At 39.6% G+C, this 24,554-nt stretch overlaps 1 protein-coding gene across 1 annotated transcript in view; it reads right to left on the bottom strand.

The window, feature by feature from the left end:
* The window catches only part of PPM1H (protein phosphatase, Mg2+/Mn2+ dependent 1H), a 1,767,842-nt gene that overhangs the window by 531,460 nt on the left and 1,211,828 nt on the right, over positions 1-24,554 (bottom strand). Inside the window, exon 6 of the mRNA XM_044088290.1 lies at positions 12,596-12,714. Coding sequence (XP_043944225.1) covers positions 12,596-12,714 — 119 coding nt within the window. The remainder of the gene's footprint in view (positions 1-12,595; positions 12,715-24,554) is intronic.

Below are 24,554 nucleotides of genomic sequence, written 5' to 3' on the forward strand. Positions count from 1 at the left end.
TTGCATCTAGATCAATGGAGGTCACTGTTCCACTGTATTTGGAATTCATCAGACCTATCATTTTTTTAAACAATAAACATCTTTATTGAATTATCACTTACGACCATGGGCGCTGGAACCATAGAGCGAAAGGGGAGGGCCCCCCCCACACTTTCGCAGCAGATCCAGCAAACTTTTCAACTTACATGGCCCGTCCGTTTGTTTTTAAGTTTCGCGGCTGGAACTGACATCATCACATACGCAATGATGCCAGCTCCCTCTGGGATTCCAGCCTGCATGATTACATCAGCTCCCTCTACCAGCCTGTCGGAACTCAGCTGAAGGGGCTCACGCATTTCCGGCTGGCCAGGCTCAAATGGGAATGGAAGGGATTTACTGGCTGCTGTGGATGGGAGGGATTTACTGGCTGCTGCAGGGATTAACGGACAAGTGCTGCAGGGATTAATGGAACGACGTGGAATAATTTACTGGCTGCAGGGTGAAATGGAGAATGTGTTTTGGGAACAGAATGAAGTACAGGGCGAGTTCTGTCGGTGGGGAATGAAGTAAGGTAAGGAAGTGTGTGTGTGTGGGGAATGAAGTAAGTGTGTGTGTGTGTGTGTGTGTGTGTGTGTGTGTGTGTGTGTGTGTGTGTAAATGCCCCCCCCCCCTTCAATACACCTGGTGGCTAGAGGCTCAAACCCTGTACCTTCAGTATAGGGTAAAAAGAGCCTAAACTCCCTAGCCACCACCACTTATCAGCTTTGCCCAGGTTTCTTTGTGCTAAGAGTTGAGAGCTATAGTGAGAACTGAATTTATATTCCCCCAGGTTTCTTTGTGCCAAGACTTGAGAGCTATAGTGAGAACTGAATTTGTATTCCCCCAGGTTTCTTTGAGCTAAGACATGAGAGCTACAGTGAGAACTGAATTTGTATTCCCCCAGTTTTTTTGTGCTAAGAGTTGAGAGCTATAGTGAGAACTGAATTTGGATTTCCACAGTTTCTTTGTGCTAAGAGTTGAGAGCTATAGTGAAAACTGAATTTGTATTCCCCCAGTTTTTTTGTGCTAAGAGTTGAGAGCTGTGGTGAGAAGTGAGAAAAGAATTCACTAAATGATAGCCAGTAAGTTTCAGATTTCCTATTTTTCAGGAAGCTGCATATTTTGCATAGTGGTATGCTACTCTGACTGTCGTACATAGAGTCCTGGGTTCAAGACTTACTAGTGAAATGCATGGTAGTTACACATTTTATTCTAGCAACTTTACAAAATTATACAATCAATGCTTAAAATGTGTCCTTGGTTTTTGACCTTTTGCCCCCCCCCCCCCCCCCCCCCCCAAAAAAAAAAAAAAAAAAACTGAAATTGAAAATAAGTGCTAGAAGCTGTGCAAGATGCCTATGGCTTACACTGCTGTCATTCTATTTATAGTGTGGGTGTGGAAGTAGACTTTTATGATAGAAATGTTCTGAATTGGGCAGTTTTGTCATTATTGGTTCATACATTTTGTTTCATTGTTTACTAGAAGACTGTTTCAAACTACAAATTTAAAACACATTTGAACAAGTGGTGCTGTATTATACAAGGAATATAATTTAATACAATCAGGTTAAAACAGTCAGGAAGGTGAATCAAAGGATGTATACATGTATGCTTGCTCACAGGATGCAGGAGACCAAAATAGGGGAAGAAGTCACCAATGGTGTCCCCCAGGGTTCGGTGCTGAGACTTTTTCTGTTCGGCATATACATCTCAAAAGTAAAAGGAAATACCAAAGGGCTTTGGCCGACTAAGTTTGAGATGACTGCAAGCTAGGAGCAGTTATTGAATCCCCAAATGACTTAACCATCATGCAGGAAGGGTTGTCCCAAACAATAACTGGTGCCAGAATCATGAATTGAAGCTAAACTCCAAGAAATACATTATTATATCCATTGGGAAGTCATCTACTCCACGAAGCTGCCAAATTGACAATGCCACCTGAGAATTGACCCAGTTGTTTGGCATTTGGGAACTTGTGTGTGTACAGTGACCTAACTTTTGACCAATATGTGCCCAAAGTCATAAGAAAGCCTTTCTATATTGCACAGCTTATAAACAAATTGATTGTGACTAGATCTAGAGATGTTATTGTACCCCTTTACAAAGCCCTCATTAGATCAATCATTTTGTATAATGCCCACTTTGGCATGTATCTGTCCAGACCCATGCAACAACTGGAATATCCACAGAGAAACCTTACTAAAAGGATACAAGTCCTAAACAACAGGTCTTGCATGGACCACCTCAAAGATTTATCACTATACTCGGTATCTTACAGAGTGCTTTGAGGTAACATGTCTTGCATGCAAGGCATCCTCCGACCTAATACAGATGGACCTACTGAACATCAGCAAGTCAAATGGCATCAGAAATACTCAGTCCAGGTATCTAAACTGAATGTTGTGGATAGATGGACATAGATCAAAGAGTCAGAGGCTACCACTGTTCCAGAACAGACTATCCATTCAAGTAAAATAAAGCTCATCCCTGTGCATATTCAAATGCAACATGGATCTAAGGATGGGTAATAGAAAATGTACTGCAGGATTGCCCCTCATGCCACTAATGGATAGAGGCAGTTCCTAAATGCTGCATCCCTTACATGGGTCACCTCAAATTATCTATAATATGATCACATTTATTCTCACTAGGGCTAATATACAATTAACAGCCATGGTATAGGTAAGACCAATCAGGAAATGTTAATTCAAGCACACAAAGGGAAACTAGCTAAGCTTAAAATGTCCTTCAAGTGAACCTATATTGTGGTAGTAAATAGTTTTAAAAATTGCCCTTTTTAGATCGCTAATGCCCCTTTCACCCTCCACCTCCCAGTCTTCAACAGCTTCCGGCACCTCTGCTTATGACATAGGCAATCATACATTTATATAAATGAAAACAAACCATACTGACATAATCCCAGCTGCAAGCATTTTACATCACAAACCACATTAACATAATCATAATTGCAAACATTATATATCACTTATAATCTACCTAATCATTGTCAGTTAAACATTACATAGCTCATTCAAGTCCTGCCTTCTTTTAAACCCCATTCCTCCCCCGTATGTATTGTTCCCACAAAACAATTTTTTCCTATGTAATTTGCTAATACCCTTTTTTAAAGATCCCAATTCCAGTTGTTTTACCTCTGTTACCATATTCACTACTTCTAGTACACTTGGTTTAAACTTGGATTTCCATTTTATAGTAACTGCTTTTTGGCAGCTACCATAGTTAAACTCAGCAAGGTCTTACTATGTCTAGGCAATTCTGATTCTATATAATAGCTCAGAAAAATCATTTCCTTAGGGTACACCAATTTGCTCACACAGTATCTCCAACAGAGTAGTCTTCAGAGAATCTTTAAAGTTTGACAACTCATTACACTCCCAGAAAATATTTTCCAAATTACCGATTTCCCCATCACATCTCCAACATTTCCTGTCTAACCTGCGGAAAGCAGACGACATAAAATGGTGATGTATAAACAAGCTACAGGAAAGTTCCTAGGAATAGATGGCATTCTTGTGGAAGTGTGGAAGTCTGAAAGTTAGGAGGGAAAGAATCATAAAGATCTGGAAGGTTTTGTTTAACAGAATTTTAAGAGAAGTATCAACATACTAGAAGAAAGCAGAGGTAGTTGTAATACCTAAAGAGGGTAAAGATCTATCAGATCCTGCTTCATACAGGCCCATTTCAATACTAAACCAGATTATAAAGTGTTTATGTCTATAACTGCTAAAAGAATGGCAAAAGTGATTCCAAAATTGATAGATATGGGCCAATGTGGTTGTGTGGATGAGAGGGAAACATTTGACAACATTAACAGAACATCGATGATCCAAGAGGGAAGCAGAATGTAAGAAGATACCACTAGCGTTGGTGGGTCTTGATGCAGAGAAATATTTGACACAGTAAGCTGGAACTTTATGAGTAGGGAAATGGAAGCATTTGCATTCCCTGATAAAATTATAAGGTTGATTAGGAGGATATTTGAGGGATCGCAGGTGAAAATTAAAGTGGGTGGGGTCCTCTCTGAAAATTTCTGTTTGAGCAGAAGAATGAGGAAAGGGTGTGCTCTTCACCCTTTGCTATTTGCATTACATTTAGAACCACAATATGAACAAAAGATGATTGACTTTAATAAATGGCTTATTTTTTGTTGTCATTCTAAGGGGGCAATATTTGTCAGCATGGAAGGAGATGGTCAAGAGACCGTGCTGCTTTGCCAGGAATGGTCTGCACCTCTCCCCCTCTAGGCTTTCGGATATTAGCTAAAACACTGTCTTCCCCCATAGTGCCTTTTTTAGGCAATGCCAAACTGAAAGTATTTATGACACAGCAAATCAAAACAAAGAAAATCTAAAGGTATTACTGCTCAATGCTAGGAGTCTAAAGAAAAAACTCCACTCCCTAGAAGCTCTCTTTACCCTAGAGAATACGGACATCTGTGTGGTCACTGAAACATGGTTTAAAGCTGTGGAGAGCACATCAACAGTGCTAGGTTATAATGCCTTCCACACATTTAGGCCAGCTATTTCACAGGCAGGGACTGAAGGTTGAGGTGTCTCTATTTACATCAAAGATAAATACACTTCAAGGTTGGTCAAACAAGACAATGCACTTGAGCTGCTTCATGTTCAAATCACCATAGGCAAAATCTAATACCACTTACTTGCAAGCTATAGGTCCCACCTATGACCCATGAAACCCATACCACGTATTTAAACTTATGAGAAACACTAACCATCCAACTCAATACTATATTCATGAGTGATTTTAATTACATCACTATCAACTGGGAATCCTATACAATACCAAATGTATATGCACAGAGATTCCAGGATTTTGTAAACACAAACTCCTGGACCAGATAGTCAATACACCAACCAGAGGTGCAGCCATACTGGATCTGGTCCTCACTAATATGGGAGAGTGGTGCACACTCCCTACTGTAATGCCTTGCCTGGTATGTTCAGACCACAACATGGCCTCCTTTGAAGTAAAAATAAAACCTGGACCTCTAGCTAAACCTGGAATATTCAAGAACTATTCTAAGGCTAACCTCTTGCTATTAAGTGAGAACCTGGCAAAATTTCAAGGTCCCATAAACTCTGAGAACACTTCTGCCTATGCAGAACTGTTCAAAGAAACTCTGTACAAACATGTTAATAGCTGTATAGAGGCAGCTGTACCTACCAGGAAGAATTACAGAACTAACTCAAAAAACAAACCACCCTGGTGGAATCACAAAATCAATCGGATGTATAACAAGAGAAAGAAAATCATGGGAAAAATTATGAGGTGCAGCACCCAACAGGATAAAAGCACTCTCATCAAACTAAACTAACAACTTAGAGGACAAATAAAGTCTACCAAAACCAAATATGAGGTAGGTTTAGCCTCCCAGGCCAAGGACAACTACAAATCATTCTTTAGTTATGTCTGCAACCTCAAAGGCAAAACACAATTGTGTGCAGAGCTCATTGTAGATGCAGCCACCTATACTGAACGAGAAGACACAGCAAACCTCCTGGCTTATTAATTCTGCTTTAACTTTACCCCTCCCTCCTCCTCAACCTTCCCTCAGGAAATACCATCAAATATAACTCCCCTGCTATCACTAGGGAATAGGTCCTTAATGCACTAAGACCAAGAACACTGCATCAATGGGCCCAGGCAACATTCCAGGATGCCTTCTAAATAGCATGAAACATGACCTATCAGGGCCTTTGGAATTACTATTTAACTGTAGCCTCCAAACAGGTTTCATGCCTCATGAATGGAGAAAGGCAACAGTCATCCCTCTGCACAAAGGTGGGCCATCTACAGACCCTGGAAACAACAGATCCAGAAGTCTCACTAGTCTTATATGTAAAGCCATGGAAAGAATTATCATCGAGATGATCAATAGAGATATAGTAAACCTCCAGGCACTGGACCCAACACAGTTTGGTTTCATCAAGGGCAGATCATGCCTACTCAACCTGGTGGACTTCTTTGAGAAGGTCAGCAAAGCAATGGATGAGGGCAAAACTGTTCACACTGCCTACCGTGACCTGCCCACGATATTTGATACAATACTCCACTCGGGCATTATTGACAAACTCAAGAGGTTAGGTACAAACCTGTACGTCACTTGATGGATAGCTAACTAGCTCACAGACAGGACCCAGGAAGTTAGAACTGGGGAGTCCAGCTCTACAAAGAGGCCAGTCACAAGTAGAGTCCCTCAGGGATCAGTCCTTGGACTGCTCCTAGCTCACAGACAGGACCCAGGAAGTTAGAACTGGGGAGTCCAGCTCTACAAAGAGGCCAGTCACAAGTAGAGTCCCTCAGGGATTAGACCTTGGACTGCTCCTTTTTGGCATTTACTTCTCAGAAGTCAAGATCAGTGTCAGTGGCCTCTGGCTGACAAAATTTGCAGATGGTTGCAAATTAGGAGCTGTCATTGAATCTCACACTGACACAAATGTTCTCCAGGAGGGGCTGATGCAGACAAACAACTGGTGTCAGAGCCATGGACTAAAACTAAATGCCAAGAAATGCATAATAATATCCTTTGGGAAGTCATCTCTCCCTGGCAGCTATCATATTGACAACACACCTCATAGAGCTGACCCAGTAGTCAGGGACTTAGGGGCACACATAGATAGTAATCTAGCCTTTGACCATCATGTGTCTACAGTGGTGAGAAAATCATTCTATATTGCGCAACTTATAACCAAGTCCACAAAAGTCATTGTTCCACTGTATTCGGCATTCATCAGACCTATCATTGAGTACAATGCACCCTTTGGTATGTACCTAACCAGGCACATCCAACAATTGGAATGTCCACAGAGGTTCCTTACTAAAAGAATACAAGGTGCAAGTAAAATGTTCTGTGCAGATCACCTCAATGCCATATCCCTGTACTCTGTCTCCTACAGGCTTTTGAGGGGAGATCTATGCCTGGCATACAGGGCACTGTCAGGCCCCACTCTGATAGATCTTCTACATATACACAAAACAAACAGCACCAGAATTACCCTTTCTAAATGCTTAAACCTTGCCTGTGATATAAACGGGTCCTGCTGGAGAGATAGCTATGTATCCCAGAGACTACTGTGTCTATGAAACAGGCTCACTAGCCATGTGAAGCAGAGTTCCTCCCTAACCCAATTCAAGTGCAACTTGGACAACTGTATGGGAAACAGGAAATTCATCCTTGGTTTGACACCTATGTCTCTAATGGACACAGGTAACATGTAAATGGTTCATCTCCAAAACCCTGCTTACACTTGTCAAGGGTATCAGAACTTGTCAGAGATATGGAATGCATGGCTAGGTTTAAAAAGGCCCTTGTGGTCGTTAGCCTAGTAAACACCTATGCACCTATTGCCAAAGAAAATAAGGGACTCAGTAATTCAGGGATTTAACTGGTCTGGTAGTCAAGAAAAGCTGTCTGTATTTGCAAATTATATTATTTTATATCTGACAAACTAGAAAAGGACATTACAGTGTTGTGGAACGTTTTGAGACAGTTTCAAAGGCAAAAGTAGTAAATTATGTACCCACACATGAATTGGTTCAGCAATATCCATATCTATGGGGAAATGATAACATGAAGTATTTAGGAGTATGGATTAAAAATAGTTACAGCCTGGCAGCTAAGGATATGAGGGAAGAGACTACACAAAAGATAATACAAAAACAGAGAAATTGGAAGCTCTGTTATATGGATATGGATAGCAAGATACAAGTAGTTTAAATGTTTTAGTCCCTTTAGTCTTATGTACAGGTCAGCCATATTTTTATCAACCAGAGGAGAAGTTGTGGATAGCAATTAATAAAGAGTTGAAGGTTTTTTTTCTGGGAGGGAAAGACTGCAAGAGGCAAGTGGAATAGGCTGATTCTTCCAATAGAACATGTAGATTGGGATTTCCCGATTTAATAGGGTATTTCCGAGATACACAGTTAAGGCTCCTATACATAGCACAAGCAGACACCTATAATAAAGTGGAAAGGGATGATAATGAAACTGGGGAAGCTCAATAAACAAGGAGAGACTGGGATTTTGGATGCAGATTTTTAAGGAGAATAACAATAATCATACAAAACATTATATTCATGAAACAGCAGAAATATTCTAAGAACTAAGCCAACACAGGAATGGATAAAGGAGATTCTGCCAATAGGGATGATTGCAATTAGGGTACAGACAATAGGTGAGAGGAGGCTGGAATTTATTGGAGAAAACTGGCAAAGGTATTGGGAGGAAATAACTAAATAAGGAAATAATAGCATGGGAAGACGCCAATAATTTATTTGGACAGCAGATTAGAGATTGCCTTCCCTATCACTGACTGATATCAGAGTACAGGTAAACAGAAAGAAATAGGGAGGTTCTAAAGGAAAGACCAGCACTGATAGAGTTTTTAGTAGAATCAAGAACATTAGCTGCCATTAAAAAAAGGAATAATTAGTACAGCATATAAAATATTGCATGATAACGCTAAGAATCAATCAGAGGAGGTTAGAAAGGATTGGCAACAGATATTAGATAAGCAATTTACAAAGAAACAATTGTAGGATATATGTATGTCTCCCAGATATGCAACAAAATCTAGAAGATTTAGGATTTTTGCTTGGAAATGTTTACATAGATATTTTTATACCCTATCAGACCTATCAATCAGTACAATGACCTTTGGTATGTACCTAACTAGGCACATCTAACAACTGCAATGTACACACGTCATAAAAGGGTTCTCATCCAGGAAAAAAGAGGTCATTGTTCCCCCTCTACTCGACAGTCATTAGACCCATTATAGAGTACAATACCCCTTTTGGAATGTACCTCACAAGACATCTGCAGCAGCTGGAAAGGCCACAGAAGTACCTTACAAAGAGGATTACTGGCCTCAAACAAATGCCCTACACTGACCGTCTCAAAAAACTCCAGCTTTACTCCGTAGCATATCGCCTACTCAGAGGTGATCTCTGCCTAACATATAAAGCTATGTCAAATCCAGAGCTGTTGGACATGCTACACCTAAAGAAATCCCAATCTTTCCGAGCTACATGCTCTAGGGACCTAAACCTTGTCACCACAATAAACAGGACATGCTGGAGGGATAGATTCCTGTCCCACAGACTTCCCATACTCTGGAACAGGCTACTCATCTATGTCAAGCAAAGTTCTTCATTAGCACTCTTCAAGAAAAATCTTGATGAGTGGATGGGAAATACACCCCGGGGATCACTTCTGTGTCTCTGCTCGACAGTGACACAGGAAAATAACTTTCTTGGGTGGCGTAATACAGGGAAACTTGTTGGCTAGGCTTACGTAGGCCCTTGGGCCGACAGCCTAATACCTACCTATGAACCTATAATCCAAGGGGGATAGTGTCAGTTGAACAGCCATCAATGTACTGCTTGCTGTGCTTTTTTTTTTTTAAACCCTACCTTCCACTGATGTGATGGATGTACATCACACAGAAGGGACGTGCAACGGTCCTGCCAAAGAAAATGTCAAAGCAATGGCTCATAGTTCTAGTATCATGAATGAGTTTGTGAGACCGCCATGACCCCAGCTTGCCTCCAGACAGCTCTTCCAGCAAAAGGTGAGCAGGCAATGCTTTGTTCTTCACATTCCACCCTGCCAGGTCCAGTAGGTGCCAAGAACTCAGTTGTCTAAGGATCATAGTAAGCACTTTATCCCTCTACACTAACAGATCTGTTAAGTTCCTATATGGAAATGATCATTTAGGAGGAAGCTGTAGTGAGGATAGATATCACTGTTTTTTATTCAAAGATAATGGCCTGTAGATCACTGCATCTCCTTCTTAGGGTACAGGCTGAGAAGAAAAAATATCTCATACTCCTAACTTAGAGTGGATGATAGAAGGTTTTAGGCACACCATTGTTTAATGCACATGGGACTGAACACATAATAAGCAAGCACTGGAGTATGGGTGAAAGGAAAGATGCCTGGGACCTTACTTGTCAAAGATGATGTAGGACAGAGATGGGTTTAAAGAAGGACTTGGTGCAGACAATAGTCCATGTTCCTTAATGTTATGTTCTACTACCAGCAAGGAAAGGTCCCATCAAAGACATCAAACAATAGCCTGATGTCAATGCCTGTCATGCAAGCCCTGATGATGGACACCCTGGTGGAACCACCTTGACCTGGGCCATCAAGACTTATTGAGGAAGAGGATCGCGAGGAGAAATGTCCTAGGTCTGAAGAGTAATCAACAGCGGTGCATGACTGAAGGCCCATCTTCATTCACAGAGGAAGAGGACAGCTATAAATTATCTAACCTTCTTTGACAAGCGCAAAGAGATCTGGTGACATAAGGAAAATGTAAGGCTGTCTTAGAAATTCGCTTACCAATGTCTGCTCTCTATTTCATTCACATTCTACTGGTACTATGACACTAGCCTGTGATCATGAAAGGGACCTACCTATTAATTTCAGTGCTAGATACTATCTATTGTAGCCATTACTCACATTCTAATGGCACTATGACGCTACCCTAAGATCATGAAAGGGACCTACCTATTAATTCCGATGCCAGATACTATCTACTGTAGCCATCATTCACATTCTAATGGTACTACGACACTAGCCTGGGATCATGAAAGGGACCTACTCATTAATTGCCATGCTAGATACAATTTACTGTAGCCATCATGAGAAGCATGGTAGCCTGTATGTCTTATCTCCTGTGTCTTTTTGATGCCAGGTTGAAATGCTGGCATTGACAGCAGTGCTTCACACCATGATTTACTCTCAAACAACACAAAGAATGCAGACGCAGGTCCTGTCTCTTGATCTGATACTCAAAGGAACATTTTGATGGCTTATACATTTAATCCATTAAATTCATCAGGGGCTTTTCCTTGATAAATATCAGCAGTTAGACCTGAACTGCACAAGTATCAGAATGGAACTTGCAAGTGCAAGGGCTGGCATGTTCTCCTAATCCAGTGTGAAGAAGCAGAAGAAACATGTGCCCCCTAAGTAAAGGTGCTAAAGACAACAACAGCAGAAGTTAAGGTAGCAGAGGAGAACATCATATTGGTCTACCCACAGGAGGACTCGAGTATCAGATCAATAAAATCACAAACATCGAAAAGCAGCCAGGCTCTTGTTAATGTAAGCTAAGATTTTTGGAACTGACTGCCAACTTTCAAAATGCAGCATCTCCCAGGATAGTGTTTTTGGACACTATAACCTTTCAACAAAGAAAAACGAAATCCTGAAATGACACACTTAAACCAAAACTGTATTCAGTCATTTGTAGGCTTATGAGCATTCTGAAAAAGAATATGTAACTTAATAAAACAAAACCACAGTAAATATGCCAGAGGTGTCTTATTATTTAAATTCTAGCACATCTAGTTAAAAAAAAAAAAATATATATATATATATATATATATATATATATATATATATATATATATATATATATATATATATATATATATATATATATATATATATATATATATATATATATATATATATATATATATATATATATATATATTTTTTTTTTAAAGTATTTGCCCTGGTTGGTGTACATGGCATATGCCTGGCTGAATGCATTACACTTGGTTGTACACCCATATAATCAACAGGAAAAATATTGACAAAATCTGATCAATCAAAAAACATTGAAAATAAAAAAAAATCTTTTTTGCAAGGGTGCAAGCTTCTCTGTACCCCCACACCCCCTGTTAATTATAGGCGTCAACTCCGAGATACCTCTACAGTGGGGAAAGGGCAAACTTCGGAATATCTACAGTTCACAATCATAAACTGAAAAATGCTGGCTAGGCCAGCTTTTGTTTTGCTGAGATGATCACACCACTTGACCACCTCAGTGACACTAACCAAGCTATACCATTGTGCAGTTTTACATTCTTATATACTCACTGTCTTACTTAATTGTATGTTTACATATAATAGCTTTGTAACAGTCATTGACTTTGTACTAATAAAACAGAATGTTTTGCTTCACCGATGTAACACAAATACAAAGACAAGTTTAGGTATACTTACTGCCAATATCAAACAAACCACTAAAAGACCACAGTATATGTGCTTTGTTTATAAAATGAAATTACTCCGAAACCATCTTGTAGGAAAGTCAGCATTTCAACATTTGCTAAACAAATGTTAATCATGTTACACAGCAGTTCTGTAGGGATTCAGTACATGGACAAAATCAACATTTAATCTACATCTAATATGAATATGCAAGCTGTAATGAAAATGTCAACATAATACTATATCATTCTGCACTAGAGTTATTTATGTTTTCTGTGCATTTAATAATTTTCTTGCCTAATCCCTACTAATAATACATTTAAAATGTCAATGATACTTCATGAATTAAGATTTGAATTGTCTTATTAGCAGAGAGAAACAACAAAAACAGTACAAGAAAAAGGTCACTGCAAGACTTAAATTACTAATGAGTGTCTTTCTTTTTTCCTTCTTAAAACAAATCAGTATTCATAGAAATGAAAGAGTCAACTGAGTTCAGGAAAGATAAAAGAACTACAATCTTACCAGCCTTTCATGTTGAAGTCTCTGTACAGCATCTTTTTCCCTATCTCTTTCCGCTGTACTCTTCTAGGAAATTCTAAGTGGGTGAATTCATTTCCTAGTAAATGTGGCTGCATATAAGCCTAAAGACAAAAGGTTTGATAATATAACAACAGCATGCTTTATTATGTTCTTATTATCATGAAGCTGTACTTCTTCCCACTTAAACATCAGTGAGTTTTCTAATAACAATGCACAGCTCAGTGAACAGGGCATAATATTTTGTCTAGTCGAAGAAACACTATGCAAAACAGAATGCTTGGGACTGTTATAAACATATTTGCAGCTGAAAATTCTTCAGGAACTAACATTCATTTTCAAGAGTTTTACTGCTCTTCTTACAAAGAAAATAGTTGGACATAAGCAATGCAGTACTTAATGAAATTTAGCAGACCTTTGCTAACTTTCCCTCCTTTAGTACTTAAAACCATCAAGATCTTACATTTTTAATGCACAAATATATGCAAAAACTGATTTTTCTACTAAAATGGAACACTAGTGACAGTACTGTCCAATAAAGTCTGGAAAACGTACACTCATTCTGAAGATCTCTTGTTAGCTGCATAACTGCACTACCATATCTGGGTATCAGTCATGCCTGGGACTATCAGTACATGTCTTGGATAAGGGTTTCATTAATAGTAACTCCTGTGTGCAATTACAAATATATGTCGTACGCATCTTGTCCTCCTAAGTGTGCATATGGAGTTTGTCAAGGCAAACCCCACATCCTTTTAGAAATGGCAAGCTAAAATATCTTCTGCAAAGGTAAAGTAAAATGGGCAGAATATCAAACTATAAGCTCTTAGTATGCTTATGTAAATTACCACTACTGTGTATGCAATTCCTGCCCAGTGCAATCTCAGTTCTAATCTCTTGGTTAATGTAAACTACTATGTTTATAGTCTGCAATAAAACAAATTTAATGCTGGCTTACTTTACTTACTTTATCTTAATCTTATAAATCTTATAAACTACAGATAACTGGTGAAAGTATAAGGGTAGAAGTACATGTCACTCAATTTGAAATTATGCGTAAGATTCTACTTTAATGGCTTTTTTTGTTTATTTGTGTTTCTAAATCAGTTTTGGATCTGATCCAATGACCTGACTGTAGAACACGATGCAATCAACATGTATCTTGAACAAAGATTTATATACAATTGACAAATATTTGCAAGATCCAACGTCTTGTACAATGTAGCAGTACTGAGACAAAGACAGTGTACATTTAGAATTCTTGGCAATTTTAAACTTTGTATTTGCTTTCACAGCAAGACAGTAAACTCATAACAAACAAGTTCACAGTTGAGCATAGCATCTGTAGTACCAAAGTTTAAGCAATAATGTATGCATCACCAATTCATACTCTGTGGTCACTATATCAAATAAAGTGGCTATGAATATTCATAATACTTGATAGATATACATATAATTCAAGCTTTTGTTAGTATGTTAGTGTCAGGTTTTTGGAGCAGAGTTAATAAATAAATAAATACGACATTGTTTCTATAGCTGTTTTACACAATCTACTGTGTTTCCAGACATCTGAAAGTAAATATTATGAAAGCATTTTAAAGATGCAAATAAATAGGCCAGCTTTAGAGCCATGACTTAATGTTTGTTGATTCTATAATTTGGAGAAAGTTATTGTGCATTGAATCATAAATGAACATTTCATTTCAGTACTGCAGATTTGGTAAATATGTGAATTAACATTGTCAGAAGCAATCAAATGATAACGCAATGAGTTTAGAAATATAAACCTGTGCAGAATGAAGATGCAGACTGCATGCAGTGCTCATCGGTGTGCTTTGTAATTCATACTTGAGAAGTGTCAATTCTAAATGATAGCAGTCAAATATAAGCTTAGAATAATCAATGTACATAAGAAAATTATGAAGTATTGAGTAGCTACTTGTACATAAGTGCAAAGTAGGCATATAAAATGTTGTGATGCACTAATAAGTAGCAGAATGTGTACTTTGCCTGGCAGTATATTTTCAGATGTGCAATTATGACGTGTGACTTATGCAATTTGCTATTATCAGACTAGAAGATGCAAACTTAGCAGACTCATCTATTTTCTATTTCTCTGCATTGTTATGCCTATACTGCTATGATGCATTTGTTTTGCAGTTTTGTAAGTACTGTACATAGCCGATCCTTCTTGATATTTTAATAGTCAAAATGTTTTGTCTATGTATTTTCTATTTTGTGTTAACTTGCTGTAAACTGACAAAAAACACATTATATATATATATATATATATATATATATATATATATATATATATCTATATAAAATGTGAAACAAATAGAAAATGCATAAAGAAATGCTTATTCTTGCAGTGTCGTAAAGGATGGGGTTTGTCTAACTGCTGCAATGCATTTTTTTCTGTTGTCTTCTTGTACCATCTGTTGATTTACATCACTGTCCCAACCAACTGGTCCCATTAATTTCCCATTACTGAGACAAGGATCTACTGAGAAAAGCCATCATTCAAGCAGCCATCAGGGGTGGACTGAGGATTTTTTCCTATTTTTCTCTTGTCTCTAACACATATACTAGTTGAGGTGTTTGTGAGGAGCTTAAATGGATTAACAATGGAGGACGCTCATCATCCTATAATGTTGTTCCTTCCAATCAGCCCTGCCCCACCACCTGAGAAATGAGCTACGAGTTTCTACTCTCTACCAGGGAGTAAGCACCACCCAATGTACCCCCAAGTGAGTGCACACCCCTTCTTCTCCCGACTTGGTTCCTTCAGTGCTAGGGCCAATAATCTAATCCCAGCTGCCTGTGTTAGTCAGGAAAATGACTCCTGCTCCATGAAGCCAGGCTGCAATGCGTTCTTTGTCAAAGCAGATTTCAGCCTTTAATTCCTTTCACCTCTATTTGCCTACTGTGCAAGCAAGTCATTTTACCATATAGGTCACCTCTGAATAGGGGTAATTGTGTCTAGTGGGCTTACCTGATCAAAGAAATAAAAAAAACTGTTTCACTATTAATGATCAATATATAACAGAGAAGATGATCTGTGAAGTTTGCTTCTTATACTGCCCTTTTTACCAGAAGAAGCTGAATTACACCAACATTTCAACTTCCTAACTTGCTGGTTGTGGCCTTCTACCCTGTACAGTTTCTGACCTTCTGCCTCACAGCCTTCTTCTTCACACTAAATTTGCATCAGAAAAAAAAATAGAGCTAACTGAACTGGTACAATTCAGACATCACTGCTTGACAGAAAATGTGGGCTGGTTTGAAGGAACGTACTGAGAGACCAGCTATGGCTCTCTAAAACATGAAGGCAAAAACAGAAGTAATAGCCAAAAGAGAAGTACTTTGTAAGATATGCACTTCAAAAGCACAGAAATAGTGGGTTTAAACAGCATATGAGGAAGCCTGCCAATTATGACATTAAAATTCCACAAAGGGGAGGGTCTTTCAAAAGAGGGCAGAGTTCCAAGTACACCTTTAAGGAATTTCTTCACAGTTCTGCACTTCACAAACTTGTAATAGGTAGAACTCATTAAAATGTGTATCACAAACACTTAAAAACTGAGGCCCAGATAATAAAGGCTTCAAAGACAGGTCAGGATGTCATAAACAGACGGACTGGAATGGTATTAGTTGCTGCTTTTTCAAAATGGAAAACTTCCTCCACTTGGCAGATATGAACATCCTGGTGGAGGGATGCCTGCTGGCCTCAATTACTTCAGACATCACTGGTGGAAGCAGTATCCAAGCCCTGAGGTGGTGCTGGATTTCAATGCAACCATGGCAGAGTCCCATGGTTAGAACTGGAAAGGTGTTGTGAGGGAAGTCTGAATTCTACCTTTTTAGCCATCATGGAACAATGAGAAACAATTCTATTCTTTTTTTCTAAACTTTATAATGAAGCAAGAATAAATGGGAACAGTGGGGAAAGTGTACAGAAATTTTCTCATTATGCTAAGGAGACTGTATCCATCACAAACCCCCCTTAATCTGTTCTTTTGCACTGAGCAGAAAAGGGAGCACATGACATCCTTTTGACTGGTGAAAAGGTCAATCTGTGGAATATGCTACTTCTAGAAGATGTGATGAAGACATGGCACCTGAATCTGCAACTCAATGATGGGTAAACAGGAGTAAAGTAGAGTAGTGTAAAAATCTTACCATAATGGAAGATGTCCTTCTCTTCACTGTTGCAGTATTCCGTACAAAAGGGATCCCCTGCCAAGGTCAGCCTGATGTCCAGCCAGTACACCAAAGGCTTTAGGTCTTTAAGGACCTCCATATGTCACACGCATGCTCTTTGAGTAGTGTAGGGTATAAAGGTAACGTCCGGATGTACCATCCTCAGAACTATGTCACACGTATGCTCCTTGCGTAGTGTAGGGCATAAAGGTGAAGTCTGGATGTACCATCCTCAGAAATGACAGCCCCAGTAGGAGCACCAGTCCAAGGAAAAGAGAGGTAATCAGTACATCCAGAAGAGAAATGGACCGGGGGCGGAGGGAGGGAGTGAATATTGCAACAATGAAGAGAACATCTACCATTTAGTAAGACTTGAACACAACTGCACTATGTCCTTCCATTTTACTGTTGCAGTATTCTTTACAATAGGGAGAGTGCCAAAGCTCAGAAAGAAGAAAGGGAGGAGGAAGGGCCAGCAGACCTCTCTAGGAAGCCAGGAAGAATGGCCTTAGCAAAACCAGCTCTAACTCTGGGAATTCCATCCAACTTGTTGTGCTTGGTAAATGTAGGCACAGAAGGTAGCTGCCTCAAGAATAGAGTTACTATCCAAAAACTTGAAAAGAGCACCAGAAGAAGCCATGACTCTAGCAGAATGAGAACTAACAGAAGTATGAAGGTTCTTACAAGAAATGGTTTAGAAGTCTGAGAAGAAATAGTTTGCTTGGACATGGCCAATCCTAAGGACCTAGGATGAAAGGAAACAAAGAGCTGATCAGCTTTATGAAAAGTCTTAGTCTTATCTAAGTAAAATCTGAGTTGTCTATGCACCTCCAACGTGTGCAGCACCTTCTCACTAGCAGTATGAAGAGAAGGGAAAAAGTGGGCAAATTAACAGACTGATTAAAGACAACGTATTCACTATCATGGGCATAAAAGAAAGATTAGTACATAAGGACACCCTGTCCTTATGAAACACCAATAAAGGAGGATAAGCCATGGTGGCTTGAAGCTCAGACACAAGTCTGGACAGAAGTAAGGGCTAACAAAAGTACAGTTATCCAACAGCAATGTTGCAACGAAGCTGAAGCTGCAGGCTGAGTCAATTTTTCCAAAACAAAATTAAAATCCCAGGGAGGAGTAACAGGCTTCCTGGGAGGCCTAATATGAAAGATGCCTTTAAGAAATTGTTTAGCTTCAAATCTAGAAGCTAAAGGAGGAGACAAAGGCCGACAAGCAGAGATAGCTGATAAGTGTGTCTTAACAAAAGAATAAGACAATTTAGCAGTGAGCAGTTCACACAGATAAGAAAAAAACAAAGGAACATCCACAGAAAGTGGATCCAGGTTACAAGAAAGACACCAAACAGAAAACCTCTTCCATTTGGATAAGTAGAATTTCCTAGTATTGGATTTCATGGCCTTCTGCAGTACCTTAAGCACATCCTCATAAAAAAGGTGTCTGTGGAATTAAAATCCTATCACCCACAGTGTCAGTTGAACAGTGGACAGGTAACGATAGATGAAAGATCCCTTGTCTTCTGTGAGTAGGTCCATCCTGTGAGGTAACTTGTGATGATTTCCCTTGGCTAAATGCAGAAGAGGAAGGAACCAATGTTGTCTCGGCCAAAAGGGAGTCACCAACAAGATTTTGGGAGCATTCTGTTGAATTTTGAACAGGGCTTTTGGAATGAGGGGATGGGAAATGGTAAAGAAAGATCCCCTTCCAAGAAAAAGACAGAGCATTTGCCTTCCAAATCAGAGGACCTAGGACTATGGCACAAAAAAGAAGTTGTCTGTTCAGAGGGGAGACAAAAAGATCTATTTCAAGAGTACCCCACTGGTGGACAATGTCCAGAATCACATCCCTGTGAAGCATCCATTCATGGGATTGAGTTAATGACCTGTTCAGAGTGCCTGCCACAGTATTTAGACCTCAGGGAATGTAAACTGCCTAAAGAGTCACTTATACTGGACAGCAAATTCCCATACCAGGAGTGCCAACTGGCAAAGAAGATAACATGTTTACATACCACATCACTGTGGTATTGTGTGTAAACACCTTAAGAGGTCCCAGGAAGAAGACAGGATGAAAAGCAGAAGAGGTCTCATCTCTTTGACACTGCTGTGCTCTTTCTGCTGAAGAGTTGAACTACCACCCTGCACTTTTAGGAAGCCAAATGCTGCACCCCATCCCACATCTGAAGCATCTGTCAGCAGCTCCTGAGGGGGAAGAGGGGGTTGAAAAGGGAGCCATGGATTTAGAGACAACTGCTGAATCCACCACTAAAGTTCCTTCTTTATTCAAGGCAGAAGAGGAACGATGAATTCAAGGGATGTGCATGTTGCAGCCAAACTGACTTCAGAAACCCCTGAAACTTTCTCATGTGGAGTTTGGCCACAGGAACATAGGAATGGTGGACGCCATGAACCCCAGAGCTCTCAGAAATTCCCTGGCTGTTATAGAGGCCAGAGGAAGAACAGTTTGAAAAAAGGAATGAGTGTTAAGGCCCTGGGAGGAGGCAGGGATGCCAGCATACGCACAGTCAGGATCCTGCACCCCAGAAAAAACATGGTCTTGTGAAGGAGTCAGAAAAGACTCTTTGAAGTTTATTGTGAACCCCAGGCTTTGCAGAAGAGAAAAGGGAAATGGCCATATGAAGATTTTGCAACAAGAGGATGCCTGAAACCGGAGGTCATCCAAGTAAGGAAAGACTTGGATCCCCTAAAGCCTGCAAAATGCGATCACAGGAGTGAGACATTTGGTGAATAACCTTGGGGCAGAAGAAAGGCCAAAGGGAAAAGCAGAGAACTGAAAACACCAGGAAGCAACCGAGAAAAGTAAAAACTTCCAGAAAATGGGATGAATAGGGTTACAGAGATAAGCATCCTTGAGATCCAGAGACACCATATAAGCCTGAGGAAGCAAATGAGGGAACAAAGTCTGAAGGGACAGCATTTGAAAGGAGGGCCCCATCTGAAAAAAAAGTGTTTAGATGAGAGAGGTCTAGAAGTGGTCTCCCTCTTTCCTGGGCACTAGAAACATCCTGGAATAAATCCCCCTCCCCATTTGGGACACAGGCACTTCTTAAATAGTACCTGGAGGCAAAAGATCTCAAAGCACCCCTGGAAAGGACAGCTATTCCAGAGGGGGCTAAGGAATTCCCATACAAGAATAGAATAGTCAGATAGCACGTGGTTTATCAGGAAAAGGAGACTTCTGAGGCACAGAAGTCTAAGCAGCCTTCCCAGGAGGAGCCTGCTTGCCACCCTTTCTACCCTTAGGAGGAGGGCGAGATTGCCTACAAGCAAGGGTTGACTTATTGGGGTAGTTTCTCTGAAATGTAGATGCGGGAGAAACAAACACAAGTTTAAGTTCCTGTAAACCCTTGCCTTTATCCTGAAGGGACTTAAACAAATCAGCAGCAGCTTTGCCAAACAAATGTTTATTATCTACAGGGACATCCATCGACTTAACCTTAATATAATCAGGCAAAGGTTGAAGTTGAAGACAAGAATACCTCCTCATCACTGGCTGAAAAGCAGCAACCCTAGAAGAAAAATTCTTTGCATCATAACTACACTTGATGCAATGATGAGCCACCTGGGAGGAAGTCCGTAAAACGGGAAGGGCAGAAGTTTTTCCTTCAGAGTCTGGAAGATCAAAAATCACCTGGCAGGCCTGGGAAAGCAGAATCACCAAGTACCTGGACTATGTGTCTGAAAGCAAGGTAGAGGAGGTATAGACCTTCTTGCCTAGCCTTTCCACAGCTCTGCTATTTTTATCAGAAGGCAGTAACTTAGGAGAAGGAGGCAACTGAGAAGGTTTGTCAGAAGCTAATGACACCACCAAGGGATCAGCAGAAGGACATTTCTACAAGAACTTACAGTCTTCATTCACCCTACAGAACTGATCCAGTTTCTTGGTGGTATGGGGCTAAGAATCTGGAGCCATAGAGGCATTAGAAAAGGCATCCAACAAAGCAGCCAAAACTGGGGTGACAGCAGCAGGTCTGGACAATCCATCTGCAGAATCTCATAATCCCTTTTTGCCATCTCATAAACTCAAGCACAATCCCATTTAAAGAACTCTATCATCCTAGAAATAATGTCCCCAAAATAAATTTCTTCAAAGGCAGTATCAGGGCTGGCAGATTCCTCTACCTCTGATCCACAGTCCAAGGGAGAGAGAATCTGGGAGGAGTAAGGAAGGAGTTCCTCATCTGAATCTGCCTCTTCCTCAGTGGAATCCTGTTCTCTGGGTCTCATAAAGGGGGAAGAGGACCAAGGGGGGCTGTAACAGAAGCTCCCTTAGAAGGTTTTAAAGCCATCAAAGCACTAAACAATTCCTGACTGAAGGATTTCCATTCACTCTGTAGATCCTTAGGAGCTGAGGAAATATGTTTAGCATTCTGCTTTTTCTTTACGGAGACATCCACCTTACAACATTTGTAAGGCTCCGACCCCCGATAGCATTCAAAAATTGTAGTAGGGAATTCATCTCTGACTAAAATGTGGGGGACACCCTATAATAATCAGCCTTGGTTCCCTCTGAATGTCCAAAGCGGATGTCTGCAATGCTTCCTCTGACGTCTCTAAGGTCAGATCCCTGCCGGCCTCCAACTTGGTCATAGCAGAAGAATCCAACGATGAAGCTGGGGATGTCAACTACTTCAGTGTTTGCCAATATGGGTCTGACACCAACAGGAGAACCTGCACTCACTGATACCATACAGTACACTAAACACTCATATCCTCACATATGCAAACTCACACTGTGGTACACCATCAAGCCCAAAAGGGACAGGAAAGTATAACCTGTAGAACTGCTCATCTGAATGGATGCTAAATTCATGACTTCCCAGCCTTTAATGCAGGCAGAAATGACTGACCGACATTGAGAAATACTAAACTATGTGGCACAGAAGGTAATCATCAGATGTGAACAAAGTGGACTTCTAGCAATTTATGTTCACCCAAAGGAAATGCAATCAGGGAAGTGTTAGCTCTGGGGATGCTACCAGGAATTCCCTTGCTAGGGCCAACAGAAGCCATCCACCCATGAAGAGAACATTTGAAGGGCTTTTTCCTATAAGGCTTTACACATTACAGACAAAACATGGGTGAACACTCTTGTTGCAGGGGGAAAGTCCAAATGGCAAGACTTTATACTTAAAGTGATGAAAAGTGATGACCTCTAAGATTAAATTGGGTAGTTCCATTACTTTATAGGGAAAAGTATCCATTAAGTCTAGTGACATTTTATATATATATATATATATATATATATATATATATATATATATATAAATATGGGTCTACTTCCAATTGTCGAAAACACACTTTCTCGACAACCAGAAGATTGAACCCATATTAAGCGAAAGTGCACTAAATTGAAAGTGCACTTTCGCAAAAGCTGGTTCTTTTTTTTTTTTTTTTGGGTCGGAGAACCGGCTTTTGCAAAAGAGCACTTTCAATGTAGTGCACTTACGCTTTAGTGGGTCTCGATGTTTCTTGTTTGAGATTGTGAAATTTCGATCAAGAAACATAGACCCATATATATATATATATATATATATATATATATATATATATATATATATATATATATATAGGTCCTCTTCTAAACCTTAAAAGTTCAAAATACTGAACTTCATAATATCGAAAAAACTGCAGGATACTAACCCTTACTACACTCCACCAGAAGTACAAAGAGAAACAAATAAAAGACAAAGCATATTCATTTACTCCAACTATTAGCAGGGGGGCAAGCACCCCTGTACCCCCCACATCCCCTGCCAATTAAATATATCAACTCCGAGATCGCACTTTACTACACTAAGATGAGTGACATTTTTGTACAGCAAATTAAAAGGGAACATAACTATGGTTACAACAGGTAGTTATGAAGCACGTAATGGTATGTTTGCCATTTTTCTCTTTATTGTGAAATCTTGGAGATGATATATTTAAGTAGCACGGGGTGTGGGCGATGCATCCCACCCCCAAATGGTTGGTGCCGGGGGGCTTGCCCCCCTGCTTATAGTTGGAGAAGTGTAATATGTTTTGTTATGTAGTTGTGCTGGAATATTGTAAGTGTTGGTGTAGTCTGTTTTTTCTATATTATGAAATTCAGTATTTTGAGTTTTCAGTATTTTGAACTTTCAAGATTTTGGACTTCGACATAATGAGCTTTCAAGATTTAGAAGTGGACCCATATATATGAAATATATGTGTGTGTGTGTGTGTGTGTGTATATATATATATATATATATATATATGTGTGTGTGTGTGTGTGTGTGTGTGTGTGTGTGTATATATATATATATATATATATATATATATATATATTTGTGTGTGTGTGCACGTGTATGATGTATGTATGCATATATATCTATATCGAGATATATAAAAATATACAAATATAGGTTCATAAGAGATTGCTAAGCTAATAGCACAAGAGCCCTTATGAGCCTTGCCGGTTTAATCCAGATTTTACCCAATTTTCTGTCCCTAGGAGAAAGATAACAAGGTTCAGCAAATGGGGTTTTGACTATTTTGAGTGATGTAAGGTAAGATAAAGTGTTAGACCACTTAAGTGAAACCTGTATCTAACCATAAGGTGTGTAAAAAGTGAGCTAATCACAGCTGATTGAATGACAGTGTCCAGTACATTTTACCAGTTATAACTGATAATAAGGCAAGTCTATAATTTTTAGTCACTGGTATAAGCTTTGTTATATAGTTATCAATAATATTGTATTTTGCTTTATCACAGTACATTGGAATTTGCAAGCTGACTGTTTAGTTTGCATTTAAGTTAGGGGGTGTGAGGAGAGAAGAAAAAAAATCTGCTTTTTTCAGTTGTGCTGGCTTAGCTAAAGTGTGTTTGGCTTAGCTGAGTTACATTATTTATTTTAGTTATTCTGTCATTAGCTCAAATGATACACACTCATGTATATACAGTGAATATAAAAAGTTCACACACCCCTGTTAAAATGCCAGGTTTTTGGGATATAAAAAAACATGAGACCACAATAACTCATTTCAAAACTTTTCCCACCTTTAATGTGACGTGTAACCTGCATAATTCAACTTAAAAACAAACAAATCTGTTAGGGAGAAAAAATATAAAAAAAATCAAAAATGGGCAATATGCTGGTTGCATAAGTGTGCACACCCTTAAACTAATACTTTGTTGAAGCCCCTTTTGATTTAATTACAGCATTTGCTGTTCTTGGGTAGGAGTCTATCAGCATGGCACATCCTGACTTGGCAATATTTGCCCACTCTTCCTCGCATAAGTGTCCAAATCTATCAGACTGCGAGGGCATCTCTTGGGCACAGCCCTCTTCAGGTCACCCCACAGATTTTCTGTTGGATTTAGGTCTGGGCTCTGGCTGTGCCATTCAAAAACTTTAATTTTCTTCTAATGAAGCCATTCTTTTGTTGATTTAGATGTATGCTTGAGGTAATTGTCGTGCTGAAAGGTGAAACTCCTCTTTATCTTTCTAGCAGATGCTTGAAGGTTATGGGCCAAAAGTGACTGATATCTGGAACTGTTCATAATTCCCTCCACCTTGACCAAAGCCCCAGTTCCACCTGAAGAAAAGCAATCCCAAAGCATGATATTGCCACCACCATGCTTCACCGTGGGGATGGTGTGCTTCTGGTAATGTGAAGTGTTGTTTTTGTGCCAAACAGACACTTTGGAATTGTGGCTAAAACGTTCAGCCTTGGTCTCA

This window comes from Protopterus annectens, chromosome 11.part0 (genome assembly GCF_019279795.1).
Source record: "Protopterus annectens isolate FY-2018-M chromosome 11.part0, PAN1.0, whole genome shotgun sequence".
NCBI lineage: Eukaryota > Metazoa > Chordata > Ceratodontiformes > Protopteridae > Protopterus > Protopterus annectens.